At 41.1% G+C, this 12,210-nt stretch overlaps 1 protein-coding gene across 14 annotated transcripts in view; it reads left to right on the plus strand.

Annotated features, from left to right (window-relative positions):
• The window catches only part of SAP130 (Sin3A associated protein 130), a 79,678-nt gene that overhangs the window by 9,601 nt on the left and 57,867 nt on the right, over positions 1-12,210 (plus strand). For 11 of the 14 annotated variants that reach the window (XM_058548733.1, XM_058548726.1, XM_058548728.1 and 8 more), the window contains exons 4-7: positions 599-757; positions 1,975-2,086; positions 3,355-3,479; positions 5,113-5,237. In XM_058548733.1, the coding sequence (XP_058404716.1) occupies positions 599-757; positions 1,975-2,086; positions 3,355-3,479; positions 5,113-5,237 (521 nt within the window). The remainder of the gene's footprint in view (positions 1-598; positions 758-1,974; positions 2,087-3,354; positions 3,480-5,112; positions 5,238-12,210) is intronic. The other 3 variants (XM_058548738.1, XM_058548739.1, XM_058548732.1) reach the window with 2 other exon arrangements.

Consider the following 12,210-nt stretch of genomic DNA (forward strand, 5'->3'; position numbering starts at 1 on the left):
CTCAGTTCAGCTCTTCTCTGGAACGCAGAGTTCTGCTCTTCCGCAGTGCCTAGTCTCATGCCGCTGGGCAGTTGGCATCACAGGATCTTTTCTAGTATCCATTTTGACGTTGATTTTATTCAGGTTATGGGCATGCTAACTCAGTTTGTATCTTGGAGTGGCACCCTTCTCTAAGGTTTTGTTTTAATAGCTCACTAGTTTGGGGGTATCTGAGATTATTGCCTTGTGTATTACCTTGTGATGATGTTTCAGTTACTGGGAGTTTTGTTTACTTCCGCACAGACTTGGGAGGCAGCATTGTATAGAAGAAAGAATGTGGGCTGTGAGCCATACAGATCTGGGCTTTAGTCCCAATTCTAGTTTTCACTGTGTGGCTTTGAGCAAGTGACTTAGCCTTGCTTTGTCTGTTTCCTCGTCTGTAAAATGGAAATGCTGGTACTTCATTGGAATAACTGTGATGCTAAGAGATAAAATATATAAGGCTTCTGGCATCTTTGCTGGCGCTCTCCAGGTTTGATTTGTGTACTTTTAACTATAGAATGAAATGCATCACTAGTAAAAAGCTGTTGATATGTTTCGTGTGGTTTTCTGTTTGCAGCCGCCCCCGAAGCCCACCATGCCTAGCCGTCCCATTGCTCCTGCTCCACCTTCTACCTTGTCACTTCCCCCCAAGGTTCCAGGGCAGGTTACCGTTACCATGGAGAGTAGCATCCCTCAAGCTTCAGCCATTCCTGTGGCAACAATCAGTGGACAACAGGTTTTTTTCCTCTTAATTTGCTGATTTTCAAACTGAGATGCCAAGCTGTTGATCATTATTTATTGAATGCCGGCAGTACATTAGGCACTGTACTAAGTAAAAAATTAAACAATCACTGATACCTGCAAGGGGAAGACGGTAGGTGTGAGAGAAGGATAGCTGTAGGGAGTAACAGCAGTATGCATGGTGGTCTTTGTCACGTAGCCAGTGTGTATCGAGCATCTGCTCTGTGCGAGGCACTACCCTCAGTGGGAGATGCGAATCTAGATAGGACAGTCAGCGTCTTTACGGAGCTCAGGGTCCAGTCGTGCTTGGTTATGGGTACAAAACTGAGGGGTTGACAACAGCCTTACAACAGTAGTGCTTCTCCAGGTTTTTCTCTGAGGAGAGCAAACGTGCGTCTCTTGAGCAGCTGGTGGGTTCCCTCAAGCGGCGCACCAGTCATGAAGATTTATTTTGAAGTCTTGTGTTTTAACTTAAATGTCTTTTTAAAATTATAGTCCTGCTCCATAATATGTATTTGATTTATTTAAATATTTTTAAATATTTTAAATTACCAGTGCAAAAAACTGAATCTCAAAACTCTTTCCCTTGAGGTTTTCAAGAAAAAAATTGGTATTCCAAAAAGATGCACTGTGTTTTTTTCCTTTTGTCATACTGCCAAGTACTCCCAGAAGTACTGGAACCCCCACCTAAGACACAGTGGCATCAGCCTGGGAGAATGTGAGGAAGGGACAGTAAGGGGTGAGCGCAAGAACTGGTAGGGGAGTACCTGCTGGACACTAACTGACTCTTCCTTAGAAATCTTACAGGGTGTGAGGAATGGATGACTGCAGCTGCAGGTGAAGGAAGTAGTGAGCATAGGAAAAAAGAAGCTCTTGGCCAAGACAGAGAAAACAAGTATGAGAGACTAATATTGAAGATGCGAGTGTTTGAGGGTGGACAGTCACATGTGTCGTCCGTTGTAGGGACCTAGCAGCTAGCTAGGCTCAGGGCAGTTGCTAGGCCCTCACAGTCACTTACCATGCCTGCTGGGATGGGTCATCATGCAGCGTGGTGTGCACAAAAAGCTAAATGTCCTTTTCCTTGGGCACTCACTGTCTAAAGAGAACGCCCTGACCCACATTTGGAGGCAACTAACTTCCTAGAAGCAATGGCTAAGCACCAATGGCTAAGAGCAAGCACATGAAAATAATATTACATTCTGTTTCTTGCAGGGCCATCCCAGTAACCTGCATCACATCATGACCACAAATGTACAGATGTCTATTATCCGCAGCAATGCTCCTGGACCCCCTCTGCACATCGGAGCTTCTCATTTACCTCGAGGTAAAGACTGCATGTTTTGTTCAAACTTTGGAACTGCAGTGGCAGATCTACATTTGGTAGAAGATATGGTAACACAAAACATGTCTAGAATTAGCTTATTAAAGTTGCAGGACAGCAGAAATATACTTAGAGCAATAACATTTTTTGCATGGTCTAGTACGTGCTTATTCTAGTTGCATTCCAGCAAGTGTGTATGTGTGTATATTTGTGTGTATAAACTTGAAGCAGTTTGAATTTATGGTATGGTCTAAAGTTTGTCCTTTATAATGAGGAACTCCTCAAAGCTATGATAGTCTAAGCATGGTCTTCATTTTTAATAAGTCACAAATTTTAATACTGAAGATCTTTAAAGTTTAGTGATGATGGTTACTCAAATTTTTTTACTTACATAGCAATAAAATCAATTTATTCTTACAATTAAGTTCTAATAGGTTGTCAGGTGTTAAATTTAATGAGTTTTGTCAGCTACTTGATCAGAAATTTTTACCTTCTATTGGAGAGTGTAAAATCATTATTGACAAAATCAGGCTGACAAATACAAAACCAGGTTTCCTGGGTCCTAACATAACTCAGTGATTCTCAGAGTGAGGGTCACAGACTTCAAGAGGGTCTGTGTAAGGTCAGAACTGCTTTCATGAAAATACTAAGACATCTTTTGCCTTTTTCGCAGTGTTGACATTTGCACTGATGGTGGTTCAAGTGAGCTCACACTGTCTGCTGGTTAAACTGCTGGGGCTTGGCCTGAGTCAGGGCAGCAGCACCATGCTGTGCTGTGCAGTTTGTGCGTCACTGCTACGTGCTTGCAGCGAAAAAAACAAAAAGCCAGTTTGATGTAAGAATGTCCTTGAAAAAGTAACACCGGTTTTTTTTTTCCTGAGGAAGATTTCGCCCTGAGCTAACGTCTATTGCCAGTCTTCCTCTATTTTGTATGTGAGCCGCCTCCACAGCATGGCCACCGACAGACAAGTGGTGTGGGTCTGTGCCCAGGAACTGAACGCAGCCCGCTGAAGCAGAGCGCACTGAACTTAACCACTGGGCCACTGGGGCTGGTCCAATACGGATTATTAAATTACTAAATCTTAACCCTTGAGTGCACATTTTCTTAATTTTCTCTGTGATGAAGTGAGAAGTGTACATAAAGCGCTTCAGCTGAATGTTGATATACTAAATTTTAGAAATTATTCTGATATTTCCCTAGGGAATATAATTGGAACTATTTAAATTGTGAGCCCCATAAGTCATACTGATGAAAAAAATTGTTTTTCTAGGTGCAGCTGCTGCTGCTGTGATGTCCAGTTCTAAAGTAACCACAGTTCTGAGGCCGACTTCCCAATTGCCAAATGCTGCTACAGCTCAACCAGCGGTACAGCACATCATTCACCAACCAATCCAGGCACGTCAAGGTTGTGGGTAGTCAGCCAGCAAGTATTAAGTGCCTACTCTTGAGTTATCACTCTGCTAGGCGCTGTGAGAGTCCTTTGACCTCAAATGACTTTTGATCTAGTTGCCAAGCTGTAGGGAAGGTTGAATTGTATACAGAGTCCTGTGACTGGTTGTAGGAATTTAGAAGAGAGCTAGTAAGGGAAGGCTTTTTTGTTGGGTTGGGTGTGGTAATGGAGCTTCAGAGAAGTGAAGGGGGACAAAACTATGAACAGTGGCGAGGAAGACAGTGATGGTTATATACGATGTTTAGTAGAGGCTAGCTAAATCTGAGAGATTCTGATTTGGATAGGAGTTTATGAACCCCTGAATGTTCTATGCACATGTGTATGCTTTTTGAGGTAGCCAGTCCATGCCTTTCAACCTTTCTTCAAGGAAATCTATGGCCTCAGTACTACGTAAGTATAATATATTACTAGATGATACTTGTGGTGTCTCTAAATTCAGAACTCTAGGATGTGGAGTGTAAACTTGATTTTATACACAGCAGAGAGCCGGTGAGTTTTTTGAACATAGTAATGTACAAAGAAATGTCTTTGAAAGATTAATCTAGCTGAATTACATACAGGAGGTAGAAATTCAAATTCCTTTAGGGGCCAGACTGGTAATATGTATGAAACAGCTGGGTTGTTTAAGACAATAAGGAAGAGTGTTGATTAGGCCATGTCCAGCTTAGAGCTTTCAAAGTAAAATAAATAAAAGACGTTGCTGGCTAACAAAACCCATTTGGAGACTGATTAGGCCCCTCGGAGTATTATGGAATATGGGAAGGATTAGAGAAAGAGGAAACCCAAGCCCAGGGCTCACTGGGAGAGGGTGGCGCAGCAGTCCCCCTGTGAGACAGCAAGCGGGGCAGCAGGCACAGCAGGGGCCAGGTCTGTGGGTAAGAGACAGAGCAGGAATGGGCGGAGCTTGTGGGGTGAACTGCGTGTGTCAGGGTTAAGAAAGGGGCTGCTCGGAAGACACGATGGGAAGAATAGACAGTGGACAGGCAGGTGAAGCCCAGTGTGGGGCTTGTTTGTCAGGGGAGGATTGTGCATACAGGTGTAGTGGTAAGGGAAGTCTGTCCATGTGAAAACATCCAGAAGGTATCTGGGTGCCATGAATCTTCCACCAGCAAAGAAGACTGTTACCATGTGTTTGCCCTTTGTGTGCTAGCTTAGAGCCTGAGAGCCAACAGCTCTGTCCAGTAGCTGACTAGGCCCTCCATGGAGAGCACTTGGTTGTGTGGTAATGGACAGTGTACACCAGGACCAACAGCAGATCTGTGGGATCTCTAGATGTGAAGGGTTAGTTGCCAATTTGTATTAATAACAGGACAGAATTCTGAATCCAGTGGTATGGAAAGAAGGGACTTGTGCACTTTCCAGCCAAAATAGGATTTTTTTGACAATTCTGAGTCTTGGTTTTAACAACCTATCTAAAAAGAGAATTCCTTAATCAGAATGGTAAGAATTTATTTTTATTTGGATGCAAACATACTTATTTGGAGGCCTAAGTTTCAAATTATCCTTTTAGTGTTTGGCTTACTATCTTTTATTTCGCTTTTTGTTTTAAATGAAATATTTTTTCTCTTCTTTTGGTAGTCTCGTCCACCTGTGACCACCTCTAATACCATCCCTCCTGCTGTGGTAGCAACTGTCTCAGCCACGAGAGCTCAGTCTCCAGTCATTACTACAACAGCAGCACATGCTACTGATTCAGCACTCAGGTATAGTTGGGGGCTTGAAGATAAGCCATCCCACCATCCTTCCTTCTCTCGCTTCCTTTCCTTCCTTCATTCAACTCAGTATTTATTGAGTGCTTTTTAAATAAGCCATATAGTGTTTTAGATACTGAGGGTAAAGTAGTGAGCAAACAGAAAGAAATTCCTGTCCTCATAGAGTGTCTATTTTTAGGGGCTAGAGATATACAATAAAAAAAAAATACGTAGTTTTTTAGATGGTGAAAAGTGCTTTGGGGGAAAATTAGGGTGAATGGGATTTGGAGTGACGGGGTAGGCAGTACGGGGACTTACTATTTCATATACGGTGATCAGGGAGGGCTTTGTTGATAATACATTTGAGTAGAAAGTTGAAAGATGTGATGAAGTGAGCCAGAGGGCTGTCTGGGATAAGAGCATTCTAGGCAGTGGAAACAGTAAGTGCAAAGGCCCTGAGACAGGAGTATTTTTGTCACATATAAGGAGCAGCAAGAGGCGAATGGTAGGAGAATAGCAAGGGGTTATTTTAGGAGGTAACAGGGTCCCGAGATCACATAGGGCCTTATGAACCATTCTAAGGATTTAGACTTTGCTGGGGTGCAGTGGGAAGCCTTAGTGGAGTTTTGAGCAGAGCAGTGCCATGATCTGAAGTTTTAGTTGGATCAGCCTGGTTGCTGGATAGAGGATGCTGTGGAGAAGTGAAGTTGGAAGAAAGATTGTTTAGAAGGGTATGGAGGCTGGCTTGGTGGCGTAGTGGTTAAGTTCACGTGTTCTGCTTTGGTGGCCCGGGGTTCGTGGATTCGGATCCTGGACGTGGACCTACACACCGTCATCAAGCTGTGGCGACATCCCGTATAGAAAATAGAGAAAGATTGGCACGGATGTTAGCTCAGGGCCAATCTTCCTCAAGCAAAAAGAGGAAAATTGGCAGATATCAGTTCAGGGCCAATCTTCCTCAGCAAAAAAAAAAAAAAAAAAAAGGGCTATGGCAGGAATCCAGGAGAGATGATTGTTGGAGGTGGAAAGACACGGTTAGATTCTGAAGAGAATTTTGAAGATAGTTGAGAGGATTCTGGAGGAATTACGTAGGGGCTGTGGGAGAATGAGAAGAGTCAGCATAATGCCAGTGCTAGTTGGCCTGTGCAGCTGGGAGGGTGGACTTGCTTTAACTTGAGGTAGAGAACAGTGGGAGGAATAGGTTTGGGGAAGAAATTCCAGACTTTGGTTCTGGGTACTTTAAGGTTGTGCTGACTTCTAAGTACTCAAGTGGAGATGTTGAGATAGGTTGATATATGAGTGGAGTCCAGGGAAGAATTCTGGAGGAAATAAAGGAAGACAATGTAGATGGGGAAGAGGTTTATGAGAGAGAAAATGGCTCCCAGTTGAGAGGGCTGTGGGAGAAACAGTGTTCTCAGGGGAAAACCAAGATTCATTAGGGCAGAAAGGTAAAGGATGTAGTCAGAGAAGAGGTTGAGGATATAGGGGATTTTGCTAAAGATGGATTGTAAATCCAGAGAGTACAGTGGAAGGCAAGGGTTGGGTGTTTGAAAAAGGAAAATAGTACAATTAAGAGATTTATGGAGGCATACAGGGGTAAAGTCTGGTTAATGAGGGGTGGTCTCTGATACTTCTTATGAGTGACACGATCAGGGATGAAGACATGATGGTATTTGTCCTCATCCCTGAGCCATGTTGTGGTGGTGAGGCTATGGAAGTTGGGGAAGGCAGTGGCATATGTGTCGTGCCAGGAGTGCACAGAGTTCCAGTGGTCTTTCTTGATTGTTGCCATTGGTTATAGGGATGCCAGGGAAAGACACTTTGGCAATATAAACAAGAAGTGATTCACTGAACAAAAGCAGGAATAGTAGGCATGGAGAATAGAGCTGTCAGAAACCTAGAGACCGTCCCTAAGACTTGATGACCAGCTGGAAGCAGGGCAGAGTGGTGAGGAAGAGGGAGGAGTGTCAGATGCCTCCTGGGTTTGTTTCTTGCTTGACCAAGTAAATGAAAAGGAAACAGGGAAAGACAGCAGGTTTTAGAAAGGTTGACTTTTGGGATACTGAGTTTATCTGTGGAACAATTAAGTGGCTGTTGTCAGTGATGGTTGAAGAGATGTCTGTGCCAGAGAGAATGGGTTTAGAGGTCATCAACATGTGGGCTGCAGTGAAAGCTTTGCGGTGTCTGAGTCTATCCAGGGGCAATGAATAGAGTGAGAAGAAGGCCTGGAACAGAACTCAGAAGAATGTAACATTTAACTGCAGAATAGTGCCTAGGACTTACCATTAGCCCTGTCATTTACTAGCTGTGTAGCATTAGGCAAGTTTCTTAACTTCCCTGATCATTAGTCCTCTCTTCAATAAAATGAGGACACTTCACTTTTTGGTAATTGAATATATTGCCTGAGGTACAAAGAGAACAACTGCCCAGCGTAAAACAGACTGTGTTGTTCATTTTAACTTTATATTACCTTTAAAAAGTTAACATATTCAGATGGTGTTACAAATTCAAAAGGTATAAATGTGTATACTGTGAAAGCTAGGGTTAAGTTGTATTGTGCTTTTTTTGTTTATTTATTTATTTATTTATTTATTTATTTATTTATTTATTTATTTTGTGAGGAAGATCGGCCCTGGCTAACATCCATGCCCATCTTCCTCTACGTTATATGGGACACTGCCACAGCATGGCTTGACAAGCGGTGCATCAGTGCGCGCCCGGGGTCCGAACTGGCGAACCCCGGGCCACCGCAGCGGAGCGCGCGCAGTTAACCGCTTGTGCCACCGGGCCGGCCTCAGTTGTATTGTTTTTTAAACCATGTTATCGAAGCATCTGTCTTTTCCAATGTATTGCGTTTTTAATAAAAATGGATATTGAATTTTGTCAGATACACATTCAGCATTTACTCATACAACAGATAACTCCTTGTGTACCTCCTGTGTGCCAGTCACTACTCTAGGCACTAGAATACACTGGTGCATTCAACAGGCAGAAACTAATGATCAGACGATATTTCTTATATCTAAAACTATGATAAATTCCTAATATGTGACTCCCCTTGAATTCTGGGGATAGAAAGTTTAAACAGGCCAATTTCCATTTTGAAGAAATAGAAGAACATTTCAGAATACTCTATCCCCCAGAAAAGCACCAGGCCCAGGCGGTTCATATTCTGCTAGACTCTCAAAGACCAGATAAACCAATGATAATTAAATTGGTTCAAGGCATAGGAAAAGGACAGATCCCCCCCAAATTTAAGTGGTAAGTCTTACTCCTTCTGTTAAATAGATTCAATCCTGACAGTTCTTTGATCATTTTTCTTGTTGTTGTTCATTGCTTGGTTGAATGAAATTTGTTCTCTATTGCTTTCTTCAAGAAGGGCTTACAGACCAATATTTTGGGTTTTCACTTTTGTGAAACAATTGTTTCCCAGATATCCTTATGCATAAACAGTAGTTTGTTTGATAAAGAATTTTTTTGGTTTCTTTATTCTTTCCATGAGTACTTGATAGATATTTTTCCTCTGCCTTCTAGAGCTGAATAATGCTGTACAGAAGTCTCGGGCCAGCCTGATTTTTTTTTAACCCCTTCAAAGTACCTTGAAGTTTCTGCCTGATTGCCTAAGGTTGATTCTTTATCTTGAATTTCAACAGCTTTACTAGGATGTGTTTGGTAATGACCATTATGTATCGTTTTGTTCTGGAACATGATGTGCCTTTTTAATCTGCAGCATAAAACTGTATTTAGGAAAAGTTTTCTTGCATTGTATCTTTATATGTTCTATTCCCTTTTATTTGGAAGGGGCACCCAATTATGTGTTTGTTGGATGTTTTTACATGACTTCCTTACCTAATCCTTTTTAACTATTTTTTCCCCTTTTGACTCTGCATACTTTTCTCATGATCTTCTCTGTCCCTTACTGAGTTTTCAGCATTGTCTTTCATGTTCTACTTTTAATTTTGCCTTCATGCCTGAAATAGCTGAATGGTTTTCTTCTGTTTCTCCTTTAAGCTCTGCCTGTTTATTTTGTCTCCTTCTGCTATCTTGTCATCTCTTCCAGTGAGCTCTTATTGTCTTTGTGTGTTCATTTCCTGGAAGCAGTTATTTCATTGAGTTTCTTCTTCTATTTAATCAAAGCATTTCTAGTGAACTTCCCCCGTTTCTGTCCACCTTTTTTCCTGTAGCATCTTTAAATAGATCTGTGCTGGTTTCTTTCTGACTACTCATCTTTGAATGAATTGAATTTATTCTGGATCAGCTATTTATAATTGGTTCTCCTTGTAGGCTGGGCTATGTACTGGGTTAGGAGAAATTTTCCTAATAACTCAGGATTCTGTGTTTGAGTTTTTTTGGCCGTTACTTCTCTCCTGCCAGTGAGGATAGACTGCTCAAAATGGCAAAGTTTCTCTCTTCCCTGGGTCTCACCACACACTGTTTCTCACATGGGGCTTATCTGTGTCTGTGTGATTCCTGATTCATGCTTTGCTTCTTGGATCTTGGAACTGGTCTGAGTCCAGGTCCTGCCTCACTGCCAGCTCCTACTGTTACAAACAAGATTTTGGCTTCCTGTGTCAGAGTATGCTCCTCACTTTGGAGAATTTTACTTTACTGGATTTTATCCTTTAAATCATAGCTGCAGAAATCTTCCCTCCATTGGCTCCTGTGTCCCTGTCTGGTTATCGCTGCCTTTGGCAGTTCTGCTGCCTCTTCTGTGGTTTGAGGTTTCAGGTATCTCCTAGTTTTGCCAAAGATGGAGACTGCATTCCTCTTCTTTGTTTTCCTTGTTACTGTTCTCTGAGAGGAAAAGGAGAAAATATCAAACTGGCAGCCTCTGCCTGCAGTACTTCTTGTCCTCACTCTAAAGAAGTCCAAGACCCAGCTGAACACTGTGGGATGGTCACAAGTCCATTTGTTGTAAATTAACCCCATATTTTCTCTATATGTCAAGTTTCTAAATTGGGTCTCTATCCCAAGAGTTGCCTTTGAGGCCATTAAGAAAATAAACTGATCACTGGGAGAGATGGTACGGTAATTAAGACAACAGACTGGGAAGTACTTTCTAGCTGGCTGACCTTATTTGGGGCAGGGGGGAGTTGCCATTATGGACTCGGAGATGTTTTATTTTTTCACTGTGTTTTAATCAAAATCCCTTTCTTTTTCTCTCAGTTGCCCCAAATTTGGCTAGTGAGAGCCCCTGTGAACTGACTCGTGTCCTTTTGATAAGTCCTATTAGTCCTTGAGTGGTTTCTTTCTGGTACATGATAAATCAGGCTCTTTTTTACTTTCCCTGCTTCTGTAGTCTTGAAATCATCCATTTTTCCAAGGATCCTTGGTTCCTTTTAGTGGAGAATGGTGTTTACAGCCCAAGATCTGGGTGCTAGGGGTGTACATGGCTTCTGGGCTGTCATTGCTTTTGGGCTCTTCTTTGGACAGAGTTAGTCAGTATAGTAAAGACAGTCATGTCTTCATACTGAAATCTCCAAAAGAAATTCAGGATTACAGATTTTTTCTTTCTTAGATTTTATATTTGTGTATCTTTCCTCTTACACTGAAAACTCTGTTTCCTAAAGACATTGATATAACTTCTTGGGTTTTTTTCCATCCATAATATACATATTCATCCATAAAAAAATAGTTTCAAAGTAGCAATTCAGAGTCCTAAGCCTGCTTGTCATCAATTAACCCCTTATTTTCTTTGGATTACTACTAACAGTAAGAGTACTGAGTGAGGTTGAAGATTTCTTCACTGTTCTTTTTGTCCTCAGACTAGATCCCACTAAGCAGAGTGGGAATGTGTTCAAGTGGGAAAGTCATTTGAAATGATTCTTTTCTCTGTGGGATAGGTAGTAACATTTTCTTTTTCCTAATTTATATTCACATTTCCAAAACATAAACATACAAAAAGGTGTAAAATGAGGAGTGTCACTCTCATCTCTGTCCCACAGATGACAGCGTCCCATGTTCCTCTCCCTTTGCTTTCTAAGGTAGCCTGTTATTAGTTTTTTGGTTATCTTTCAGGTGTGTTTATTATAATTTAATGTATAGTTAGGATTATTTGTGTAAACTTGTTTTTAAATTTAGGATTTGCATTTTGATGTAACTTTTAAACATATGAAATATTGATTTGGCTTACAAGTCAAGGTTATATAAAAAGATGGATTCATGAATACCCCTGTCCCCTCCCAAGTTGCCATCTGCTCTCGGTAGGTCACCATTTTATTATCCTCCGATGTGCCTTCTCAGAGTTTCTTTTTATGAGACTAAGTATAAACACAGATAAACACATTTTCCTTGTTTCCACTTCTTTCTTACAGAAAATACAGCATATTATATTTATATATACTTCATACCTTGCATCTCTCTCTTTAATATATTTTGGAGCATTCTTTTTTTTTTTGGCTGCCTGGTACCCCAGCTTATGGATGTGCTGATGGAGATTTTGGCATATGCTATTGCATGTTTATGGTGGTGTACCTTCAAGGTATATTTGTGGAAGTGGTCAAAGAGTAAATGCCTTAATGTCCTCACCTAGAAAATGGCAATAATATTACCTACTTCAGAGACCCTTATGAGTAACTGTATTAATATTTGTAAAGCAATTAAAATATGCCTAGCATGTAATGTGCAATTATATAAATTAACACTTTATTTTTCATTAGAATAAATGAAAATCAAAGATTACTATCGTCTATGCTTTCAAAAACACTTAAAAACATATCTATTTAATATAAGTATTCTTTTTGGGGTATATTTTGTATGAGCTGGACCTCCTAAAATGTGAGCACGTTTAAGTTTGAATTGAGAGACCCTTTCCTGGTGAATGTTGGCGTTCTTCTTTGTTACAAAGATCTTCAAAATTGTTTCCATAATTAGGTTCATCCAACCTAAAATTTGTCATTATTTTAATTGTGTATACGTGTATCTCTCGGAATGTTTTTCATTTTAAATACTGGGAGTGGATGGCTTTCATGGCACAGTACTTGGT

The sequence above is a fragment of the Diceros bicornis genome, chromosome 10 (genome assembly GCF_020826845.1).
Source record: "Diceros bicornis minor isolate mBicDic1 chromosome 10, mDicBic1.mat.cur, whole genome shotgun sequence".
Taxonomy (NCBI): Eukaryota; Metazoa; Chordata; class Mammalia; order Perissodactyla; family Rhinocerotidae; genus Diceros; species Diceros bicornis.